The sequence below is a fragment of the Temnothorax longispinosus genome, chromosome 5 (assembly GCF_030848805.1).
Source record: "Temnothorax longispinosus isolate EJ_2023e chromosome 5, Tlon_JGU_v1, whole genome shotgun sequence".
In the NCBI taxonomy this organism is placed as follows: Eukaryota; Metazoa; Arthropoda; class Insecta; order Hymenoptera; family Formicidae; genus Temnothorax; species Temnothorax longispinosus.
The window spans coordinates 13,691,614-13,711,048 of record NC_092362.1 but is presented as its reverse complement, the minus strand read 5'-3'; the positions used below and the strand labels follow the sequence as shown (position 1 = coordinate 13,711,048).

Genomic DNA, 19,435 nt, shown 5'->3' with positions numbered 1-19,435 from the left:
AAGATTTATAAGCGTTTATAAAAAAAAGAGCACGTACGACACCTTTATTAATCACATAATACATTTATTTTCAGTACGCTAAGGTACGCTAGACTGTACGTTTTTGGTTGCAGTCAGAAAGAAAGAAGACGAGCTACCTTCTGTTCATCGGTAACAATAACACCGACTCCTATGCCAGAAACAGAGCTTCGCCCGCTTTCTCGTTAGCGTTTATACCGCTTCTGTATGTCAACCAGATCTTTTACTTGTACGCTCACTGGACGCTAAAGAATTTATAAATCTACACAGACTCAATAATTCCGTGAAAGCGCAAGTCTAAAAGAAATCTATCGACGCGAGAGGGAATCGCGAGATTCTCTAAATCATTCCGTAAATCAGATATTCTAGAATCTTCGCTCCCTAGACTTTTCTCTCCTTTCTCGCTTTACTATACAACGTTTACAGACTATCTATTCATATTAGGAGAGTAGAGGAAGAATTGTCTTGACGCATACGTCATAAAGATAACGAATTGCTCATTTAATTGTAAGATAATATAAATTATTCGCTTATTAAATGATATTGTAAGTAACGAATAAAAACGGTGAAAAGCGAAAAGTAAAAAAAAACCGATGAGTATTTGTCTATAAAGCTGATGGAAATATATATTTAATCGACTGCAGACATTCTCTCGCCTCGTGTCTTGTTTGCTCAATGTTATCTCGCAATAGGATTCGAATTGCGAAGAAGAAACGACGGCAGAAAATCTACTTTAAAAAAATATTTGAAAATATGCCTGAAAAGAACCGTTTCCTGCGGATCAACGTGCAAATCAATTAATCAATAAACATTTTGAATGTTCAAAAACGATCAAATGCCATGCGTGACTAATCGTTTACATTAGGAAAATATACGTTGAATATTTGTGACAACTTCTGGAGGCAGCTCGGAAAAAAGTGCATTCCAATCGTTCACAAAATCTCGCTGAGCAGACTTGATAAATTCCATGACGAGATTTTGCGTTTCTGTAAAAAAGAAAAAATATATTTGTAATCCAGTGAAGAGAGAACATTGACTTGCTGACTATATCTTGGTTAATATTGTAGCAATCATTATTAAATTAATTTGAAAGACACTTGATGCTAAAGAGAAAATAAGAAATGCTATTTTTTAAACAAAATTACGTGAAAATAAATTATATGCGACATTATGCTCATATTTGTTATAGAATTTATTTAGAGATAGGAGTAAGTTAAAAAAAAAAACGGAAGCATACTTTAAATTTTTAAAAGAATTTCTTAAATTATTTTTAAAACGTTCGTTTTATTGATCAAATACTCACCGACGTCGACAGTCTTTTCTTCGTGTAATATGATAACTGCGACTTTCAATAACGTATGAATGTAAGACTGCAGGAGAGTGACTCCTGCTTGATATAATGTAAGAATACTTTTGAACACGGCTTTATGTTCCTGGAAGTCTGCTTTCAATGGTAACTGCTCAACAAAGACTGGAAATACTTGTTCAAGTGGCAAATTCGAATAATTCGTGATAATAAGTCGCGCAATTGCCCCAACCACGTTATCACGTGCAGCTGCATCTGTCTCTTTTGCAATGGCACACGATAAAGTTTGGAGAATATTAGGATAATGTCTGTGCAATAATTGTTAAGGAATATCAAAGAAAAATTTTACTTACGCAATTATTTTCATGAAAATCTGTTATGTAATAACTATAAAAAGATTTAGAATCGCAACTTTTGTATGTAAAATGGAATTATATGAAAATAATATTTTTTATATAATGCTTATCTACTATGGATATTTTAATTATAAAAAAAAATAATTATGAGAAAAATTAAAGATATTTTTCAGATATTTAATTTCAAAATATCTTCTAATACTAGCTTTTTAATACTCAAAACAATTAGATATCGTTGGACAATAAATAATTGTCAAACTTGGAAAGATAATTAACATTAGATGATTCATTACAAAATTACAGAAAAGGATACGGATAAACTACTTCTTTCCCATAGAAAGCAAGTTCTCCGATTCCGAAGAAGCAATTGCTACGAACTTCGCTGCAAGGGTCTTGGTTCCCAGTTTGTAGAAAAGCCGGAAGTAATTGCGTAACAAACATACCCGTCATGTGTTTAAGCCCGGGCAAGCATTCAGCTATCGTTCCAACAGCGAAGGACCTTTGTCCCTCCGAATTGTCCATTTTCTGTAAGCATTTGGCTAAGCTAAAGTTAAAATTGCGAATTTTCAGAGAAATGCAAGTACAAAAATCGCCAATACCAGTCTTTTTATAAAGAAAGGCAACATGGTCTGAAAGTAGTGCGCGAAATCTTCTGCTGAGAGCACTCGTCCCAAACTAGAAAATACAGTCCCCGCGCATTCTATCAGCAACTCATCTTGTTCCGCTTCAGTATCGATGCCTTCAACTTCCTCCTGATCCTGACACGCTGTTTTGCCTGCGATAAAAATTATAATTCCAAATTGCGCGTTGATTTATTGAAATATCGAACGTGAATGAAATACACAACGGAAATACCTTTCATTACATCCATCACACAATTTACTATAGCTTCTTTGTGACCTGTACCGACGATAACATCCGATTTGACTTCCCTTAAAAGTTCCTGGTACGCCTCCAAACCACAAATGGCGACTGTCGGCTCTTCATCTAATCTTATTAGCTCCGACAATTTCGGAATAAACATGGAGAGAGCTTTCAACAGTGCCTCTTTACCTTCATCGGTATTGATTTTCGAGAAATTAATACAGAACTGTAACAGAGCCTCTATACTCGCTTTCCGTATATCTTCTTGAGGATAATTGATCAACTTAAAAATCTCCTCGAAGGATTTCTCGAGGTACGGCATAAACGCCTCTCTGTAACAATATTTTTATTATAAACATGATTAATTCAGTTATTAGCTAATGCATCCAAAAAGAAAAAAACTTACTCTGTGTATTCGGCAATTTCTTTCAGCGCCATTACACTTTCTTCTTTCTCTTCCATATAAGCGTTTTCAACACTGTAACCGTCAATCTCTTCGTCATTATCATCCTCGTTATCAGTGCACTCAATGTCTTCTTCCTCTTCATTCTCGGTGTCGCTAAGATCATCGTAAACCGTAAGAGCGTTAGCTTCGTCGTCCTTAAAGTGCATCTATAACGATGACATTTACATATTACATTTGTGCCATTTCCGTAGTTTTCTCGACTCTCGTGATTTGTTTAATAATTACCAAAATCCCATCTGCACTCTGTATACTCATTATCATGTGCTTGACAATTTCGGGCAAGGTTACAGCCATCTCCTTCTTCATTACCGTGCTGATAGCGGCGAACAATCCGTAGAGAGATTTTCGCAAGTCTGGATCGATCGTATTTCTCAATAGTTTTATTCCGAGATCAAGTGACGTGGCTGCCAAAGGGGCAAAGTGTTTCTCGCCTATTGACCTAGCTATCACTCCGAGAGTATCTAAAATATCAGAGAGATGTAAGATATAGAAAATATTATAATTACAGCTTCATTGTAACAGCAAGTAACTAATCAAGTAAAGCAATTCTCACTAACCGACTGCTTGAACTTGAAGACACATGTTTTCCTCGCTCGGCTCGGTGGTGAGATAGTTGTTAAGAATGTTTATGATTGTTTCAAAGTACGGTAGCATATGCTCCTTGCTGGCACAGGCGGCGGCCCCTATTGCGCTCAGAGTGAGTTCCTTCACGTGCGGCGACGTATCCGCGTTCAGGATATCGAACAACCTTTCCATCAGTTTGGGCAAGTACGGCAGGATCCTCTCGTGCAAGTTCTCGCAGAACATCTCGAGAGCGTAGAACATACGGCCGACCGCGTGCGGTTCTTTCTTCTCTTGCTTAATGTACGTGCACACCTGGCCGAGATATTCAAACAATACGGGCAGCAACTCGGACGAATACTGCGAGATCTCCGGTTGCAGATGCTCGGAGTATTGCCCTAAGGCGTAAAGGGCGGCGTTGCGCACGACGGGCGAGGGATAGGAGATTCCTTCGCAGATACATCGCAGAAAGAATTCCAGGTAGTTGGAGCGAATGTATTCCGCGCAACCTTCCGCTAACACTGCTATAGCCACGTACGATGTCTTCTTAACGTAATCGTCTGTATGTCGGAGTCCAGGTTCGATATGTCGCAACTGTGAAATTAATATCTCTTCACTTTGGAACAGCCTTCTTAAATCTGATAGAAAGAATAATCAAAAAGGGGGCAACCCCAACAACCAACGATTCGCGAAGACAAAAAATGCATACGTAATGCGATCAATATATCAATAGAATTCTGAGAAATATTAAAATATTATACATAATTCTATAATACTGAAATTTTCTGATAATTTAGTTTCTTACACTATGAAGTGAGAAAAATTCGAAATATAAAACCCATACGTTATCATTAAATTATAAACAAATTTTAATAATATTACAATTAATCAATATATTTCTGATATTATCGACAAATTATTCTGAAGCTTACCAAATGTGGAATTAATTTCTCCGGCGGTAAATGCATCGCGAGCAAGTCCAAAGTTTGAGTAGCGCTCGTTAAAACAGTATTTTCGTTATCTGTATTTGAATAATCATCGTCGTCGTCCGGCTTGCTCATCATGACTGCGAATAACATGTCTGGGAATAAAATGCAAGGATCAATTAAGCCTTCTTATCAATACACACTACGTACTGAGATATTAAGATCACTCACCGACGATAGGCTCCACTAATTTGTGCTTTACAAGAGCCTTTTTCTTCAATCTCGCCAACCAGCCGATAAAACTGATCACTCTAACTTTCAAGACTTCGTCTATACGTTTATTAGCGATGATCGTAAGGCACATGTGGACAAGAGGTTTCACGTGGGGCGTTATTACAACAATCATATTCTCGCACAATTCGTCCAACAAGTCGAAACTTTGGATGGCAAAGGTGTCGTGATCGATTTCAGTTAAAGCCTGAACCGTGGCCATTATGAGCGGCATCATTGTAGCGTAAGTATGCACTGTCTGGAATTACATACATTCGTCACAACAACGGTATTTTACAATGATCAAGATTGGGGTGACGCGTAGCTACGTGTAGGAACGATCGACTCGTAATCGGCAGGTCCCGAGTTCGATCCCCGACCTTCACCCCATGTACGCAATTTTCAAGAGGTTTTCTAAGAGATTTACCTCGACGTGCAAGAGATTGATTCAAGAGTTAAAAAAAAGTTTTTTACTAAAAGTGCATGAGATAATAATTGTAATCCGTTTCGGGAACGGATATATACTACATAAATAAATGATAAACTCATGTAAACACACAATGACAAAGTATTGTATACATAAATACAATACAATAATAGAAAATTTAGCAAAAACACCGCGTACGATACTAACCGTTTCGTCGTGTTTAGCTACAGGAATGAGATGTCGCAATGTGTTCAAAATGTAAAAAGCGGCAGGGTTTCCTAAGCTCTGAAGACTGCTCAACGTTTGAGCGAGCAGCATCACCAGAGATCTGGCATGCGAGGTATAGGCATCCGGAGTAACGTCTGTCATAATTGATAAAGTGTAAAGGCCTAGCTAGAATAAAATATTTCATATCATAAAATAATGGACAGACTCTTGAATATCTTCTTGAAATAAAATCTCCAAATTAAATTGAACTTTTCTTGGTTGCGTGTTAATGAACATGATATTAAACATGAATTTAATATCACTTTGCAAAAAAAAGTTGATATTAAGTTAAGTTTAAAAAGTAAAAAGTTGATATTTAATTTTTTTTACTTACTTCTTTATCCTCCAATCTTTCATTAGTGATTAACCGTTGCACGTAATGTATAATCTCTGGCCAGCTGTTTGTAGGTAATTCATGTTTAACAATGACACCTATTAATTGAGCTATATTATTTCTAACGAAGTTTTCCGATTCATGTTCTAGGGCCTGAAAAAAAGATGTGTAACAGTTAACATGAAATAAAATTGGAATAATCATAAAAACTAATTAAATAGTAAAATCTCGAGTTTCTTTGTCTTTGATATCTTTGCCTTTTATCTAAAAAAGTATTCTAAAGAATATTTTGCTTTAAAATATCTCCTTTGAGATTTGTATCACTTTTTTTCCATTTTTTAAAGAACCGATACAACTTTACAATCGATCAACTTCAAAGAGTGTGTATACAGTAAAAACTATGTAATGGAAACACTGAATAAACTCAACAATGATACAAAAATCTACGACTTAAACCATGGCATCGATGCGATGTATTATACAAACGTCTCACCTGTAATAGAATTTTCTTAAATTCGGTTCGTATAGGTATGGACAATTTTGTCCAGTACTTTCCTTTAGTGTAACGTCTCCTAAGAATGAGAGTCGCATACTGCCGTACCTAAAACAATGCATTCTCATATGTTTGGTTTCAAGGTATGAACAGCGTGTGAATCAATCAACTTAATTCTGCGAGAAATCACAAACCTCCGGGCTCGCCGATGTCACGATAAGTTGGCACAAAACTGGCACGCTCTCTGGAGTCTGTAGTACCCTCTTAAGCTCCTTGGTTGCCTGAAATTAAACACCGTGGATATGCAGAATGATGCAGAACCATTTCGAGAGAGTTACATGATAGTTGTCTAATACTGCAATGGATAACAATAATATAGATAATCAAAACAGAAGACAGGCGAACTGAAGCGTACTTCGCGAACGAGACACTGGTCAAACTGAGACAACTTTGCGACGTCGAGTGAGATCTCACGACAGTCGAGCGGTCGTCCGGCGAAAGAGGGTAAAAACTAATCGATGGAACGGAACGAAAACACGTGTTCGCAACGAACCTTTCAACAGGCTGTCCGATTTGTGACAAAGGCGAAAGTATGAATAATGAGAATACACGAACCTCCTGTATCGTAGCACTGTCGGACACGAGCAGATTTAACAGTAAGCTCTCCATTTCTCGTTCTCCCTGGTTTTTTCTCTCGCTTCAGCCGAAAGGTAAAACGTCGCACGAGAGTACAGACGGAAGATCGAGCCGACTGCTGCCCACCGCCGCCATTCAGATCTACGAGCTACGAGGGACGAGGGAGTCGAGGAGTCGAGGGACCTGTTCGGAGCAATCGGAGCTCGGAGTCTCGGAGCCTGAGCATCGTGATTCATGTGATTCAGACCTGTTAGCGACGTCTATGCGGATATTGCGGACAATTGCGGATGCGCCCATGCGCCTCGCCGTCAGATGGTTCGGCTTGCCGTCTGCCGACACGATATTGGCTTTTTCTTTGGCTTTGTTTTCTTCTTTTTCTCTCTCTTTCTCCCGCTGATGCGAGACGCCGCAAAAGGAACGCGATTAAATATTAAATTGAAAAGCGGCACGTGTGACAATCAACAAACGTAAAGTTTTTTCCACGCGGAAGCTCGGCTGAAGCAAAATATCGAAAATTACACGCGTAGAGCGTTCGTGCGACTGCAGCTATCGGGCCGTAAAATTTTTTTGTTTTTTATATTTGATTTTACACGTTTGAAAATAATATTTTCTAAAATACGTTTTATCTCTGTCAGATAATACCTGGTGATTATTTAATTGGTGTAGAATACTAAATTTGTATACCGTATGTCTAATACGCTACTATGCGATTATTACCAACGCGTGGTCATGTCAACACCCTTTAATCTCCATATGACGTGGTAAGTAAATAATTCAAAATTATATATTTTGCCTGCTAAGACATTTTTCCATTGTTCTATATACTTTATTAAATTCTATATATTTACAATATATTATGCAATAGTACGAGTAGTCTTATAAATCAATATCGCGGCCTTCGTAATTTCTTAAAATTTTCAATGTACACGTTTTGTGCAAAAACGACACAATTATCTTATAGCTATAAGTCTTCGAATTTTGTCGTTGCAGTTAACACGTTACTAAAAATATTTCAAAGCGTCTTATTCATATCTACATAACTATAAAGATAATCAATTTTGTGCAATTAAAAAATCTATATGTATTTTATGACGTTCGTGATTAATTACGTAGTAAATACTATTATTGTTATACTACGTGCTAAAGTACGTACTCTTTTATCTTCGATAATATACTCTTCAATCGTAATCGCACTGATAATTAGTTATACATAAACGTGATTTATTTTAGTCGATTATCATGTTACATAATTACATAATCGGATATAGCGAAATGAAAATATCGTTATATCGACATGTATGTATGTTATTTTTAAATCAGACGTTTATCAGTTTTATCAGTCGTTGCTTATCATTGCAACGCAATCTTTTGTGTTTGGGGACATTTTCTTTTTTCTATCTAAACATCAACAATAATCTTTTTTTATCTAAGCGTCCGCATAGGGTACATCATACTAGTCTGCTCGCTCTGGATCCAGTCTTCCCGCATTGTCGACCAGTTTATTATTTTAGAGCGAACCCCCTCCTACGGGATGCCTGTCCTCCGCTGTATCCCTCGTCCACTTCTCGTCTCCTTCCCTCTTTCTCTCTTTCCTGCTTTCGTTCACGTAGGCCCCTCGAGATAATGCAGTCATCCAGATTTTTTCTTCTTTCTTTATTAATACTGTTTTAAAAATTCACCCGTACTGTGAGACGCGCGCGTGCACGCATCAACGAACGCATGCGTATGATGCATGTGATGATGATAAAATGCGCGCGTGCAATCGCTGGTCGCGGTTTAGCTTGCATCTTTCTTACTTGAATTTCAATATGCTTATGCTATACGAAAATTTCAAACGCGCAAGCAAACTGGCAAACAATAATCTATCAGCAGATTATTGACAGATTTGAGTAGAAAATGCTGCAAACTGCGTCCGCATTAAGTTCGTTTTCTGCTAAAGACAAACTGCAGAACCCGGCGCGGCGTAAGCATGAAATATGACGACAGATCGCTGGCGAATGCAGCTTCCACAGCTTTTTGTTGATCAAATCGAGCTAGATACATCCTTTTGTTATATTCCGTCGAGAAACTTCGCTAGGTTTCTGCCAATATTTTACCGATAGAATTTCTGGTGATATTCTATCAAATCCAATTTCTTTCCGCCGATGGGGTATTTATAACAAACACGTAATTTGTTTTCGGCGAATTAGCTCTGTACAGGATAAAATTTATGAAAGGCGTATTAAACTTAACCGTTTCACTCGAGATTAAACGCATTTTTATGCAGGGCTGTCTTCAACGCGCGTGTGCGATACTTGGGGTATCTTTATGCGTTCTCCACGACATGAAGCTTGACATGAGTGTCGGCACTTGAGCTGTAAGAGCAAATCTCGAGACTTACCTTCCTTGACCTCCTTGCACTTCTCATCATTTTTATTACCGCTCGTTTATTTGATACATAGCTTAATTAATTAAGTTTCTTAACGGATAAGAGTTTGCCAGTTACGTTGATGCGATTATATTATCTTTCGAATAGAATACAAAGATATGATTTAGAACCTATTACTTTACAATTTACATGTTATTAAAAGCGATACAACGTGCTATCGGAGTCATCGAGATAATTTACATAGGTATATAATTGTAAGGTCTGTGTATATTATCATTGCGCGTTTAGTCTAAAATCTTTTATTTAATTAAAATATCAAATTAAATAAAAAATTTGTATTTTTTATTTATTAATTTCTAGCAATTCAGTCTTCAAATTATTACGGAAGAATTGTTTATTGAAGATATCTTTCTCATTTGTCCACGTTAATGACATTTAATTAATTAACTAAAACACAAAGGACATAACTGCTACAATTTTTAAGACAACTGGGTAGAACGATATAACTACGTCGTTATTATGTATTTTGATTTAAGTTTTCGCAAATGTATCGACAAATTTTCTATTTTTGACTGAAAGAATTAAAGTATTTCTTACTTCGCGTGAGACTTATCTTCCTCCTCCATGGAACTAACATCGTCTCAGCAACACGAACACCAAAACAGCACGGAGGCTGTCAGCGATGTCGTTGAGTGACTCTTCTTGCACCTCATGTATGCATTCGTCGTCGGCTTAATGTGCATTCCGCTCGCGACGTTCGCTAAAGAAGGATTCCTCTGCGTGCTATCTCACTCGCTTCCAATAGCTGGAGAACTTTCGATAAAATTCGGTCACGAGGTCACTTTTTCAAAGTTGAAGGAAGATCTCGATAAAGTTCCATTAAACTGCCTAGTCCTCAGTTCATGTAGTATCGATTGTGTTTACACCGCGAATTTAATATATGTAATATACATATAATATTAAATTATATAATGCTTTTTGTAACAATTGAAATATAGCTTAATTAATTAATCAATTAATTAATTTTATAATTAGTACGAGAAACATTAAATATAAAGAAAAAAGGAAATCTTTAGCACCCAAAAGCCTTCTCGCTACGCTACAATTTTTTTCTTACTTCTCTTCTCATTTCTCTTCGCAAATGTTAAAGTACTTGAATCGTTGAGAATGTTCATTATAATAGCAATAAAATTGTATTACCAAGCAATGATATATTGTGCAATGCTAAAACTATTGTATATATTTACATTATTACAAATAAGGAAGAGATATGTTCACAATAATTTTTATTATAGATTATACTTATATACAATTAGTTACTGGAAGCGAAAGGATTGAGCGTTCGTAATACATTAACGTTGATTATATGTGCATACATTTACATTGCGTCCAAGTGATTTCTTCGCCGTCGCATGCAAGGGAGTAATCATTTCAAGCCTTGCGTTCACGTGAAGTCTGGAGCAATCGGGATCCGAGAAAAACCGAGTAGAACAGGGACATCCTAATTTCATCGGAGGGAACTTACCTCATAGATAATCTTTTTTCCATGCCGTTTCCTCCAACCGCATCGATAACGTTCTAAGATCAGCGCTAATGTCAGCACTATTTCGGGAGGTGACAAGCATCGAACGCCGGTCGCGTTTCCGCGACAGAGGAGCGCGATTCCCCGTGGGTCTTACGTTGCCGATTTTTTCAAAAGACGACGAGGTCGGTGTCTTTGAACACGTGACGGACCTCTCTCCTCTCCGTTGTTGCTCAAATAAGGCGCGACCGTCGACCTAAAAAGGCTGAAAAAGAAGAAGCCTTCCGCCGCAGTCACTTTTATGGCGGGCAAACATGCCCTTCCAACAAACGTGGCGCGCAGAGTTTCTTAACGGCAGCATGTTGCTGTCTGTCGCTCACGGATGCATCCTGTCCGTCTACGAATACGTCACATTTGAAATCTGACGTTTTCGAGATACAAATTTATTCGCGCGGGAATCGTGCAATCTTTATTTTGTGAATAAATATCTCTTTTTCGTAACGTATTTAATTTCTTACAGAACACTGATCGCAGTATTTTTTTTTTCCTATACAGAATCAAGAATTTTTTAAATGTTATAAGAAAGTAAAAAAGAAAACTCGCTCGAAGTTTGGAAAGCCGAGTCATCGAGTTCATCCGTCACCCGATGACGATACGTCTCCGAACTGTCTGATGACTGGTATTGGGGAATTTGCCAGTCGAGGCGATGTAAATATCTGGGAGGAATCTTCCGCGATATCAACAAACTGCTATCGTCACCGCAAAACCATTGTGACGTAAATGACTTGTGTAGGGCTGCCGTTCAGTGGATCATTCGCATTTATAGCATGCATGACACCCCCTTGACGTCACAATTCCCTTGTCTCGAGCAATTCTATTTTGATGTTCTTAATCATCATAGTTAAAAATCACAGTAAATTTATCACAGTTGTAATTTTTTAAAAATATTTCTACTATGTTCCAAGCGTCATTGAAAAATTTTATGTTTCAATAATCTCTTAAAATTTTATCATTACAATTTTTTAATTACTTTGCGACATTTATTCTTATTTGCGACAAAACGTAGAAGTGTTTTTATAAAATGTGACTGTGTTTTTTTACAATTATTAATTTATTACCCTACATCTCAAAACGGTATTTTAATTTTTTGAATGTAAAATTTAACAAAATCGTTTATTAAAATCCATTGTTTCATGAGAATACCTCATTAAGTACATATCTATTTGAATAATATTGGGATGGAAAATCGGGCACGAAATCAACGAAAAGATCAACAAAAAATTTTCTTAGCAAACGTTATTTAATTCTACAGACTTACTTTCAGCTTTCAGCATCCTAGACTTAAATTAATTACATCAATAAATCATAAATACAGATAGGATACGGTCGAGATGCATTCACGTTTTTTTTTTAAAGCGGACGTATCTCTGGATGCGCGTCGCGTTATACGTGCTTGAGCTACGATCGATCGGTATCTTTTCTTTTCCATAACTATATTTTACATTTTTCTTTTTACATACTTCGCTTATTCAAGCAAATCGAGAATCAAGTTGTCCCTTTTTCGCGTATATTACTCATCGATTTATAAATCGAATACATTATAACTCGACTACGAAGATCTTGAAAAATCTGCAATTCTAGAACTGTGCACGCGCGTACTTAAATCAGTGTCTTCCAATTCTAAGTAAGGTAAATCAATGTTAACGAACTTAATGAAGCATCAATTTTTGTAGCTAGTTCTTGGCTATTGAAATTATCGTCTAATCGCCTATCGATTCGAAAATATGTGCGATAACTTTTAGAGAAGAAAAATGATAAAAGCAAACTAAAAGATTCAAGATTTATAGCTAACTAAAAAATTTCCACTTTCTGCGTATGTTTCCGAAGAGACGACAACGGAACGCACAGTAATGAGAGAATTTAACTTAGGATTTGCCAATTCTTGCTCACAAAAATCCGAAGCGCTTCAACATTCGAGATACGAAAGTTTCGATACGAAAAAACAAGTTTACAGGTTTATTGACTTTTCTCTTTTCTTTTTCAGAAAACAAACGTCTTCACATACTGTACTTGATCTGATCGTAGTACATCGTCGTAGGCGGAGGTGTCGATGCGTGATGAATATTCGTGGAAACTGTGCCAGGTATGTTGGATATGCTCAGACCGCCGATGTTGCTCAGATTTAATGAACCCAGCGAGCTCAGAGAGCTCAAGGTCACCGAGCCTCCAGGGTGCGCGAAATAGGATGGCTTCCGGTCAACGATGCCGCCGCCAGAACTGTTCGAACTGGAGCTGGAATTGGCGCACTGCATTTTTATTCCTAAAACAGATCGGCAGATTATAAATTATTTCGAAGCTCTCTACGTATCTCTCTCACATAAGGATACTTCACAAAGAGAAACCTTCTTATCAACCTAGGATTAATTTTTTCTTATCGAAAATACAATTAAATTGCTGCCTTAAAAAGTTGATACCTCAATCTTAAATCATCCACTTAAAATCGGCTATTGATATTTTGTAATCTTTAGTAGCTTATAACTCAAGGGTCAACGATACGTACTCGTGCAAATATCGCTTCATTTTAACATAAAGTGTGAACTCCAAAAATATTTTATCCCGATCTTCAAACAGTCTACGTATCCGGATAAGATTTCATCCAGTTTTGCTACTTAAGACTGCATGCGGTATAAGAGTAACGGTGGAAAGAAACGAAAGATCTCACGATAGAATAAATTGGTACTTGGGCAGGCATCCATAAATCTAAAGCTCCGCCAGTTCTCAAGTAGTTTCCTCTCGAGCGACCACTTCACTCGTGTCTCGATTTTGTTCTGTTTTTTTCCTTTCTCTTTCGCATCCTCATATTAATTTTTGCTTTTCACATGTGGATCACGGATTGACGGATTCGCTTGATCCCCCTTCAAAAATTCTCTCTCTCTGTCCTTTTCTCTTTTCTTGCTCCTTGGAATATTCCAATTTTTAATCCTTTGGGAATCAGTACCTTATTTTCTCGTGGTTTCTCGAAATTTCAAAATTGTGTCACGTCATTCCTCGTTCCTCGAAGATCGGTTCTCTCAATTCGACGTCGCGACGCCTGTCGTCCACGTGGGTGGTCCGATGGCGCTGCTGCCAGTCAAAAATCCCTCTCCGTGGATCCAAATGCTCTCGACTGTGCTCGCGCCATTTCTTCTTCTTCTTTTTCGTTTTCTTTTTCTTTTTCTCTTTCTCTTCTTCGGGAGCGCACACGCGGCAGCGCCCGCGCGAGGATGCTGGCTTTCAAGGAGCACAGAAGTCGCTTCTAACCGAATACCGGCACAACAGGCCATAGTTCGAAGCAAAGAGATCGCGCTCCAGAAATATACGGAGAGCGCGGCGTGTAAGAAGAGTAAAAAGGCGTGCCTACGTGGCGTCTGTGTGGATCGATCTCGTTTACACTTCACTATGACTGACGGAAGACGAACAAGAAGAACAAGAAGAAGAAGAAGAAGTCTGCGGTGCACGGTGGAGGAAGCGTGGGTGGCGGCGTTTATCTCCTGTCGATCCGCGTTGTATCGAGATACAGAGGGAAGAGACTTACCCTCCTTAATCGAGATTAGGCCGTTCGCAAACCGGGATATTTGTAGAATCGTAGAAACACGCCGGTGAACATTTTTCGCCGGTATACTTCGCTCAAATTTGGTACCTTGTACGCGTCGTGTCAAATTACATATAAATAAAATACGTATGGAATTTTTTTCAGATACGTTAAGTATTAGTTTTTAATTTGCAGAAGAGAGGCTAATATACAATAAATAATCTGACCATTTTTTTCCCTATTATGCTTAAAAAGCATATAGTTTTCCTCAAGAAGTATTGCAACTTTATTCAAGATTTGCAAAAATATCAAATCAGATAATTGTCGAAAAGATTAAATTTAAGATTGAGCCGAAGACTTACGAGAGTTTAAATGAACAATTTGCGGATCTCGACATGCTGTTGGTAAGTTAACACCATAAATATTACGGTGCTCCATTCTCCGTAGGGTTAAGGCCGAATTAAGTCACCTCGTTTATACCTCCGATAAATATTTAGGCGATAAAAGATTCGAGCGCGCACTTGCTAGCACGCGGCTACGCTGAAGAGGCAAAAAGCTGCATTTTAAGCGTGTTTTGTGATTATTTTTACGATGCGTCTATCTAGTTATCATACCGCCTTCGCCAATGAAATGATTTCTCGTTAAAATATTACGACACAGAACATTCAAATCTAAGAAAATTTACGTACAGTTACATAAGCTGCAAATAAGATATTGCGAATCCGACATGATATTATAAAGTACGATATATATTTGCCTCGCATAGGGAAAACTGTCAAGTGTTTCGTTACCGTTGCCATAAAACGCGGTGTTAACGAGCGTTTTATTATCGCGTTGTCGGACGCAGACGCTGGCTAAATTAATCTCGCGAGAAAAGGAAACGACGCGCCTCGACGTCTCGGTCTTACGGCGGGTTACACGTGTTAAGTTACAAGGTACAAGTTACGAGCCCGAAGCGTCGTATAGGCGTGACAGGAACGTCGCCACGGTTAATCGTTTCTGTCAGCGGCGACGACGTGCACTGTATCCATACCCATCCTGTGTATTCCATGATATTAATCTTTTTAACATGCTATTATGATCGCGCCCCCCCCCCCCCAATTAGAATTATCTAAATATCCTATAATTCTTACTAACACAAATTATCTAAATACACTTTGTCATGTATGTTTTTTATTTTGAAATAAATTGTGTGAAAAAGTAAACGTAGTACTCAAAATTCATTATATTTAATGTCGTGCATGTTTGCAGATATAATTATATTATTAAGGCATTACATATTTATTTAGCATCGTATATGTAATTAAAAAGAATTAAATTAAATCGAGGTAATATATTAGATATGTTCGTACAATTAAAATTATATACTGTCAAAGTGGTCGGACATGAGAATAATTTCAATCTGAGTGGATCGAGTGAGACGTATGCTTTCCTAATTAAACTTTACCTCTTCTACGCATTTGACGAACTTTGACCTGGTATACCCATGAAATTGTAGCTATAGAGGAAGGATGGAAGGCTCGAAAGAATAGTCGTACCGTGGTTTCACTTTGCAGGACACGGCGCCTGAAAGATCGTAAACTGTCTCCAATTTTCCAGATGGCCCCTGAATGACGTCGCGGACCCGTCAACGTTGTCCTCGCGATGCAAAGAAAGTTCAAAGGTCACAGGCACGATTTCGCTTCGTTGCATTTGTACGCGTCATGTTCTGCGGTCTCGTATTTTATTCAACTCGCACTTTTCAAAAATTTTTCAACAACGCAGAGCAGATAGCTTCTGACTACGTCCTCGCATTATCTTCAATTATCGCTCGCATGTAATTATCTTACGCCTCTCTCATGTTTAGATCGTTCCATGTTTCATTATTTGCAAGTTTTTTTTCTGTTTTTATTACACATTTTGTATATTACAATTTTCGTATTATTATATTATTAAAAATTACATAATTTAGGACTTAATATTAGTCCGTTTGTATATCATTAAAGCTTCAGAGATGTAATATTTTATAATGTTCTCTAAAAGGTTATTTAAATGTATAAAGTTATTTAAAAATTAATAAAAATTAAACTCATAAATAGTGTAAGAACAAAAAAGCTGTTCTAAAAATTATAACTTATTTGCAATGCTTTGGCAATTAATAACGCGATTAAAAATACGCATGTACCCAGCAGAATGGAAAATACCGCGAAGACTCACCGTGGTCCGCGGCAGGAGTCTGACATCCGCTGTGCGGCGAACTGACGTTGGTCAGAGGGCTGCTGTTACCAGGTTGCTCCTGCATAGATTGCATGGCAATGTTGACGTGGCCGGCAGCATTGTTGACCCCCGCGAGGCCGTAACCGACATAATAATCCTGTCCGGGCGCTTGAGTGGTGGGCGTCGAGTTGGCGCACTTGTAACCCATCATGGCCTCGTCTTTGTAATCAGCGTGATGCTGAGAATGATGTTCCTTTACCGTTGGGAATCCGTCGGCCGGCGGCCTGTAAGTCGTCAGCTGATCCTGGCCGCGGGCGCCGAAAGACCCGGGCTCGCTTTTAAACGTCACCAGCTCGCCGTTTCTGTAGACCGACGGGGTCGACTCGCTGCCGGTCTTGTAGGTGACTTCGGTGGTCTTGTAGGTCACCTCGGCTATCGGCGTCGCGGACTTGTACGTCGTGGGTGGACCCTCCGGGTACGCCCAATCGGCTGACACCGCCGCGCTCGGCGCGTACATCGCGTACTCCTGATAGTTTTGATACTGGTTCTGATAGCCGTTCGCGTACTCGATACCGCCGGGTCCAGCGGCCAGATTCTCGTACGGGCCGGGCGTTTGCACGCCGACTCCGGGACCGGCGCCCGGAGAGTAATATTGCGTATACTGCGGCTTCAACACCTGACACTTGCGCCGAAAGCCGCGTGGTCGCCGCCGAAAACTGCCCTCCTCGAACATGTATTCGGTGGACGGGTCGATGGTCCAGTAGTGACCTTTGCCGGGCCGGCCCAGGCCCTTGGGCAGCTTGATGAAGCACTCGTTCAGGCTGAGATTGTGGCGCACCGAGTTCTTCCAGCCTTGATAGGTACCGCGGAAGAACGGGAAGCGCTGCTGAAGAAACGAGTAGATCTCCGAGAGGGTCAGCCTCTTGCCCGGACTCGACTGGATCGCCATCACGATCAGCGCGATGTACGAGTACGGCGGCTTCTCCTGGCGTCGCGCGCCTGGCTTCCTCGCCTGCATCTCGCTGCTCGTCGGTGTGCACATGAGCGGTTCCAAGCTCGTTTCCTGGGGCAAACTACCCGCGCCCATTGGCAGCACCGCCGATCGCGCGGCCACCGTCGACGAGTTCGGATGCACGACGACCGTCTGCTCTTGCTGGTGGTGCAGGCTGCTGGCGTCAGACTCGTTCTTCATGCTCAGCCGCACGCTGTCGGCGCCGACGTCGCGGGGCACCGACGGCACGATCACGCTCTGGTCCATCGAGCTCTGGTTTCCCGATCGTCAAAGTCCGCCCGTGACGAGCATTCTACACGCGAGTATATCTTTCGGATTTCCACGGCGCGATACAGGTACCACAATCTTCGAATACACTGCGCGCGGCGGTAACGCACGAAAGATCGCACAAAGAACCGGCCTTCTTATCGCTACGCGATGTGTTTTACGCGAAAATCAACGTCGAGCCGATCCGATCGAGGATCCCATCGTTTCGCGGAGCAATGACCCCCGTCGCCGCCGAAGGGGGACCTTCGCCGCCTTCCAGTAAGCGCGACGCCGAGGTCGCGGATATTTACACGGTCGGATGTAAATTGTTTGCGCGATTCCGCCGCGGAGGGGTCAATTATTTAGACTTGCTTCGTCGGGGCGCGTAACAGGCTTACGTCGGGGCTCGAGTCGCTATGATGCGCCGCTAAGTGTTTTCGGATGACTGCCGCTCGCCTCGCACGGCACGGGAGCGGAATCTGGACCGCGTCGATGACGTTGATCGCGGCGTGACAGGGTCAGAAACGGGCGTCCCCCCACGTGGGCGGTCCGGGTCCGGACCAAGTCGGGCACCCGAGACTCGGATTGGCCGTGGGCTGATGTTCACGAAAAGCCGAATGTCGCGCCCAATGGCGTCCCGAACCGCCCTTGGCTCCAACGTCTTCTCCTTCGGTCGTCACGGAATTATGGGGAAGTGAATTGCGTAATGGCGTTATTCGGATTCGTCAGTCGATGGTGCGTGACAGCGTATGGCTTATTACGTTTCGTTACACGTATTACAAGGATATTACACGTATCCTCGGTGCTGCAAGAAGAGAATGGGATAGGATCTGATATTCGCTTGAAACGAGGTGAAAGTGCACACCTTAAGAATTGAAGAAATACTTGTAAGAACCCGCATAAAAAAATACATCATTTTAGAACACTAAAAGAATCCAAAGGACGTCTAAAGCCCATATTCAGCCCGTTCTTATTTTAAGACCGTCTTTAAGTAATGTCTTAAAATGCTATAATGTGGCTCTGTGATTATGAATGAACATCTTAAGATTATACTTAAGACGGTCTTAAATATAAGAACGGATTATGAATACCGGTCTAAGAATCATCAGGGATACCTCAAAATTTCGAAAACATTCGGAAATGCTCACTTAGTTTTTCACTAGTGGAATCTAAAGTTGAAGATGCAAATCAGACTGACATTCGTGAGAGAATGTAATTTTCACGAACAGTAAACAAGTTCAAAAAACGTCTAAAAGTGGTCTAAAAAATATCACGAAACTTTAAATGTGTTTTTTTAAATTGCGTTACGTTATGTGGTTCTATGGCTCCATCATGCATAATTGCATTTAAAGAAAAATAATAATCAAGATATGCCGTCGCTTTAGTAGATGATGACGGATCAAAAATACAATCCGAACTTTTTTTGATAAAATTGTAATTTATAATGTTTATTAAATGTTATTATTTTGCGAAAATATCCAAGTCGCTCCAAGATCATCAATCCTAAATCTTCACAATTCTCAAATTAAAAATCTGAAAGTATGTTAAAGTTCCATTTAAATTATAAATTTTTAAGGTTTTGTTTGTTTGTTTGTT

The 19,435-nt window shown here is 39.6% G+C and overlaps 2 protein-coding genes and 1 long non-coding RNA gene across 5 annotated transcripts; 1 reads left to right on the top strand and 2 right to left on the bottom strand.

The window, feature by feature from the left end:
- Positions 1-7,116, bottom strand: LOC139813129 (importin-4). Of its 3 annotated transcripts, XM_071778467.1 has the most exons (15): positions 6,904-7,116; positions 6,483-6,569; positions 6,289-6,396; positions 5,796-5,948; positions 5,402-5,587; positions 4,729-5,026; positions 4,504-4,652; positions 3,568-4,165; positions 3,236-3,471; positions 2,951-3,156; positions 2,536-2,876; positions 2,280-2,455; positions 1,994-2,205; positions 1,322-1,632; positions 1-1,004 (listed from the first exon to the last, which is right to left on the bottom strand). In XM_071778467.1, the coding sequence occupies exons 1-15, from the start codon at positions 6,955-6,957 to the stop codon at positions 880-882; spliced, it is 3,240 nt and encodes a 1,079-aa protein (XP_071634568.1). In that variant the 5' UTR covers positions 6,958-7,116; the 3' UTR covers positions 1-879. The 3 variants fall into 3 exon arrangements, with proteins under 3 accessions (XP_071634568.1, XP_071634569.1, XP_071634570.1); XM_071778469.1 differs by lacking the exons at positions 1-1,004; positions 1,322-1,632 and having other exon boundaries at positions 2,016-2,219; XM_071778468.1 differs by lacking the exons at positions 6,289-6,396; positions 6,483-6,569; positions 6,904-7,116 and having other exon boundaries at positions 5,402-5,583; positions 5,796-5,932.
- Positions 7,117-7,327: 211 nt separating this feature from the next.
- On the top strand, positions 7,328-12,995 carry LOC139813136 (uncharacterized). Its single transcript, XR_011732045.1, has 3 exons — positions 7,328-7,480; positions 7,560-7,685; positions 12,859-12,995. It is a non-coding gene; the product is annotated as an uncharacterized lncRNA (long non-coding RNA).
- Positions 12,102-18,549, bottom strand: LOC139813134 (uncharacterized). The gene is made up of 2 exons (XM_071778475.1): positions 16,582-18,549; positions 12,102-13,134 (listed from the first exon to the last, which is right to left on the bottom strand). The coding sequence occupies exons 1-2, from the start codon at positions 17,837-17,839 to the stop codon at positions 12,872-12,874; spliced, it is 1,521 nt and encodes a 506-aa protein (XP_071634576.1). The 5' UTR covers positions 17,840-18,549; the 3' UTR covers positions 12,102-12,871.
- Between the last annotated feature and the right edge of the window lie 886 nt (positions 18,550-19,435).

Coding starts and splice junctions, on each gene's coding strand:
- LOC139813129 (XM_071778467.1), bottom strand. CDS start 6,957: ATGGAGAGCTTACTGTTAAATCTGCTCGTGTCCGACAGTGCTACGATA. Junction 6,570..6,903: donor ACAGTGCTACGATACAGGAG/GTTCGTGTATTC, acceptor GTTTAATTTCAG/GCAACCAAGGAGCTTAAGAG. Junction 1,005..1,321: donor AGAAAAGACTGTCGACGTCG/GTGAGTATTTGA, acceptor TCTTTTTTACAG/AAACGCAAAATCTCGTCATG.
- LOC139813134 (XM_071778475.1), bottom strand. CDS start 17,839: ATGGACCAGAGCGTGATCGTGCCGTCGGTGCCCCGCGACGTCGGCGCC. Junction 13,135..16,581: donor GACTCCTGCCGCGGACCACG/GTGAGTCTTCGC, acceptor GATCTGTTTTAG/GAATAAAAATGCAGTGCGCC.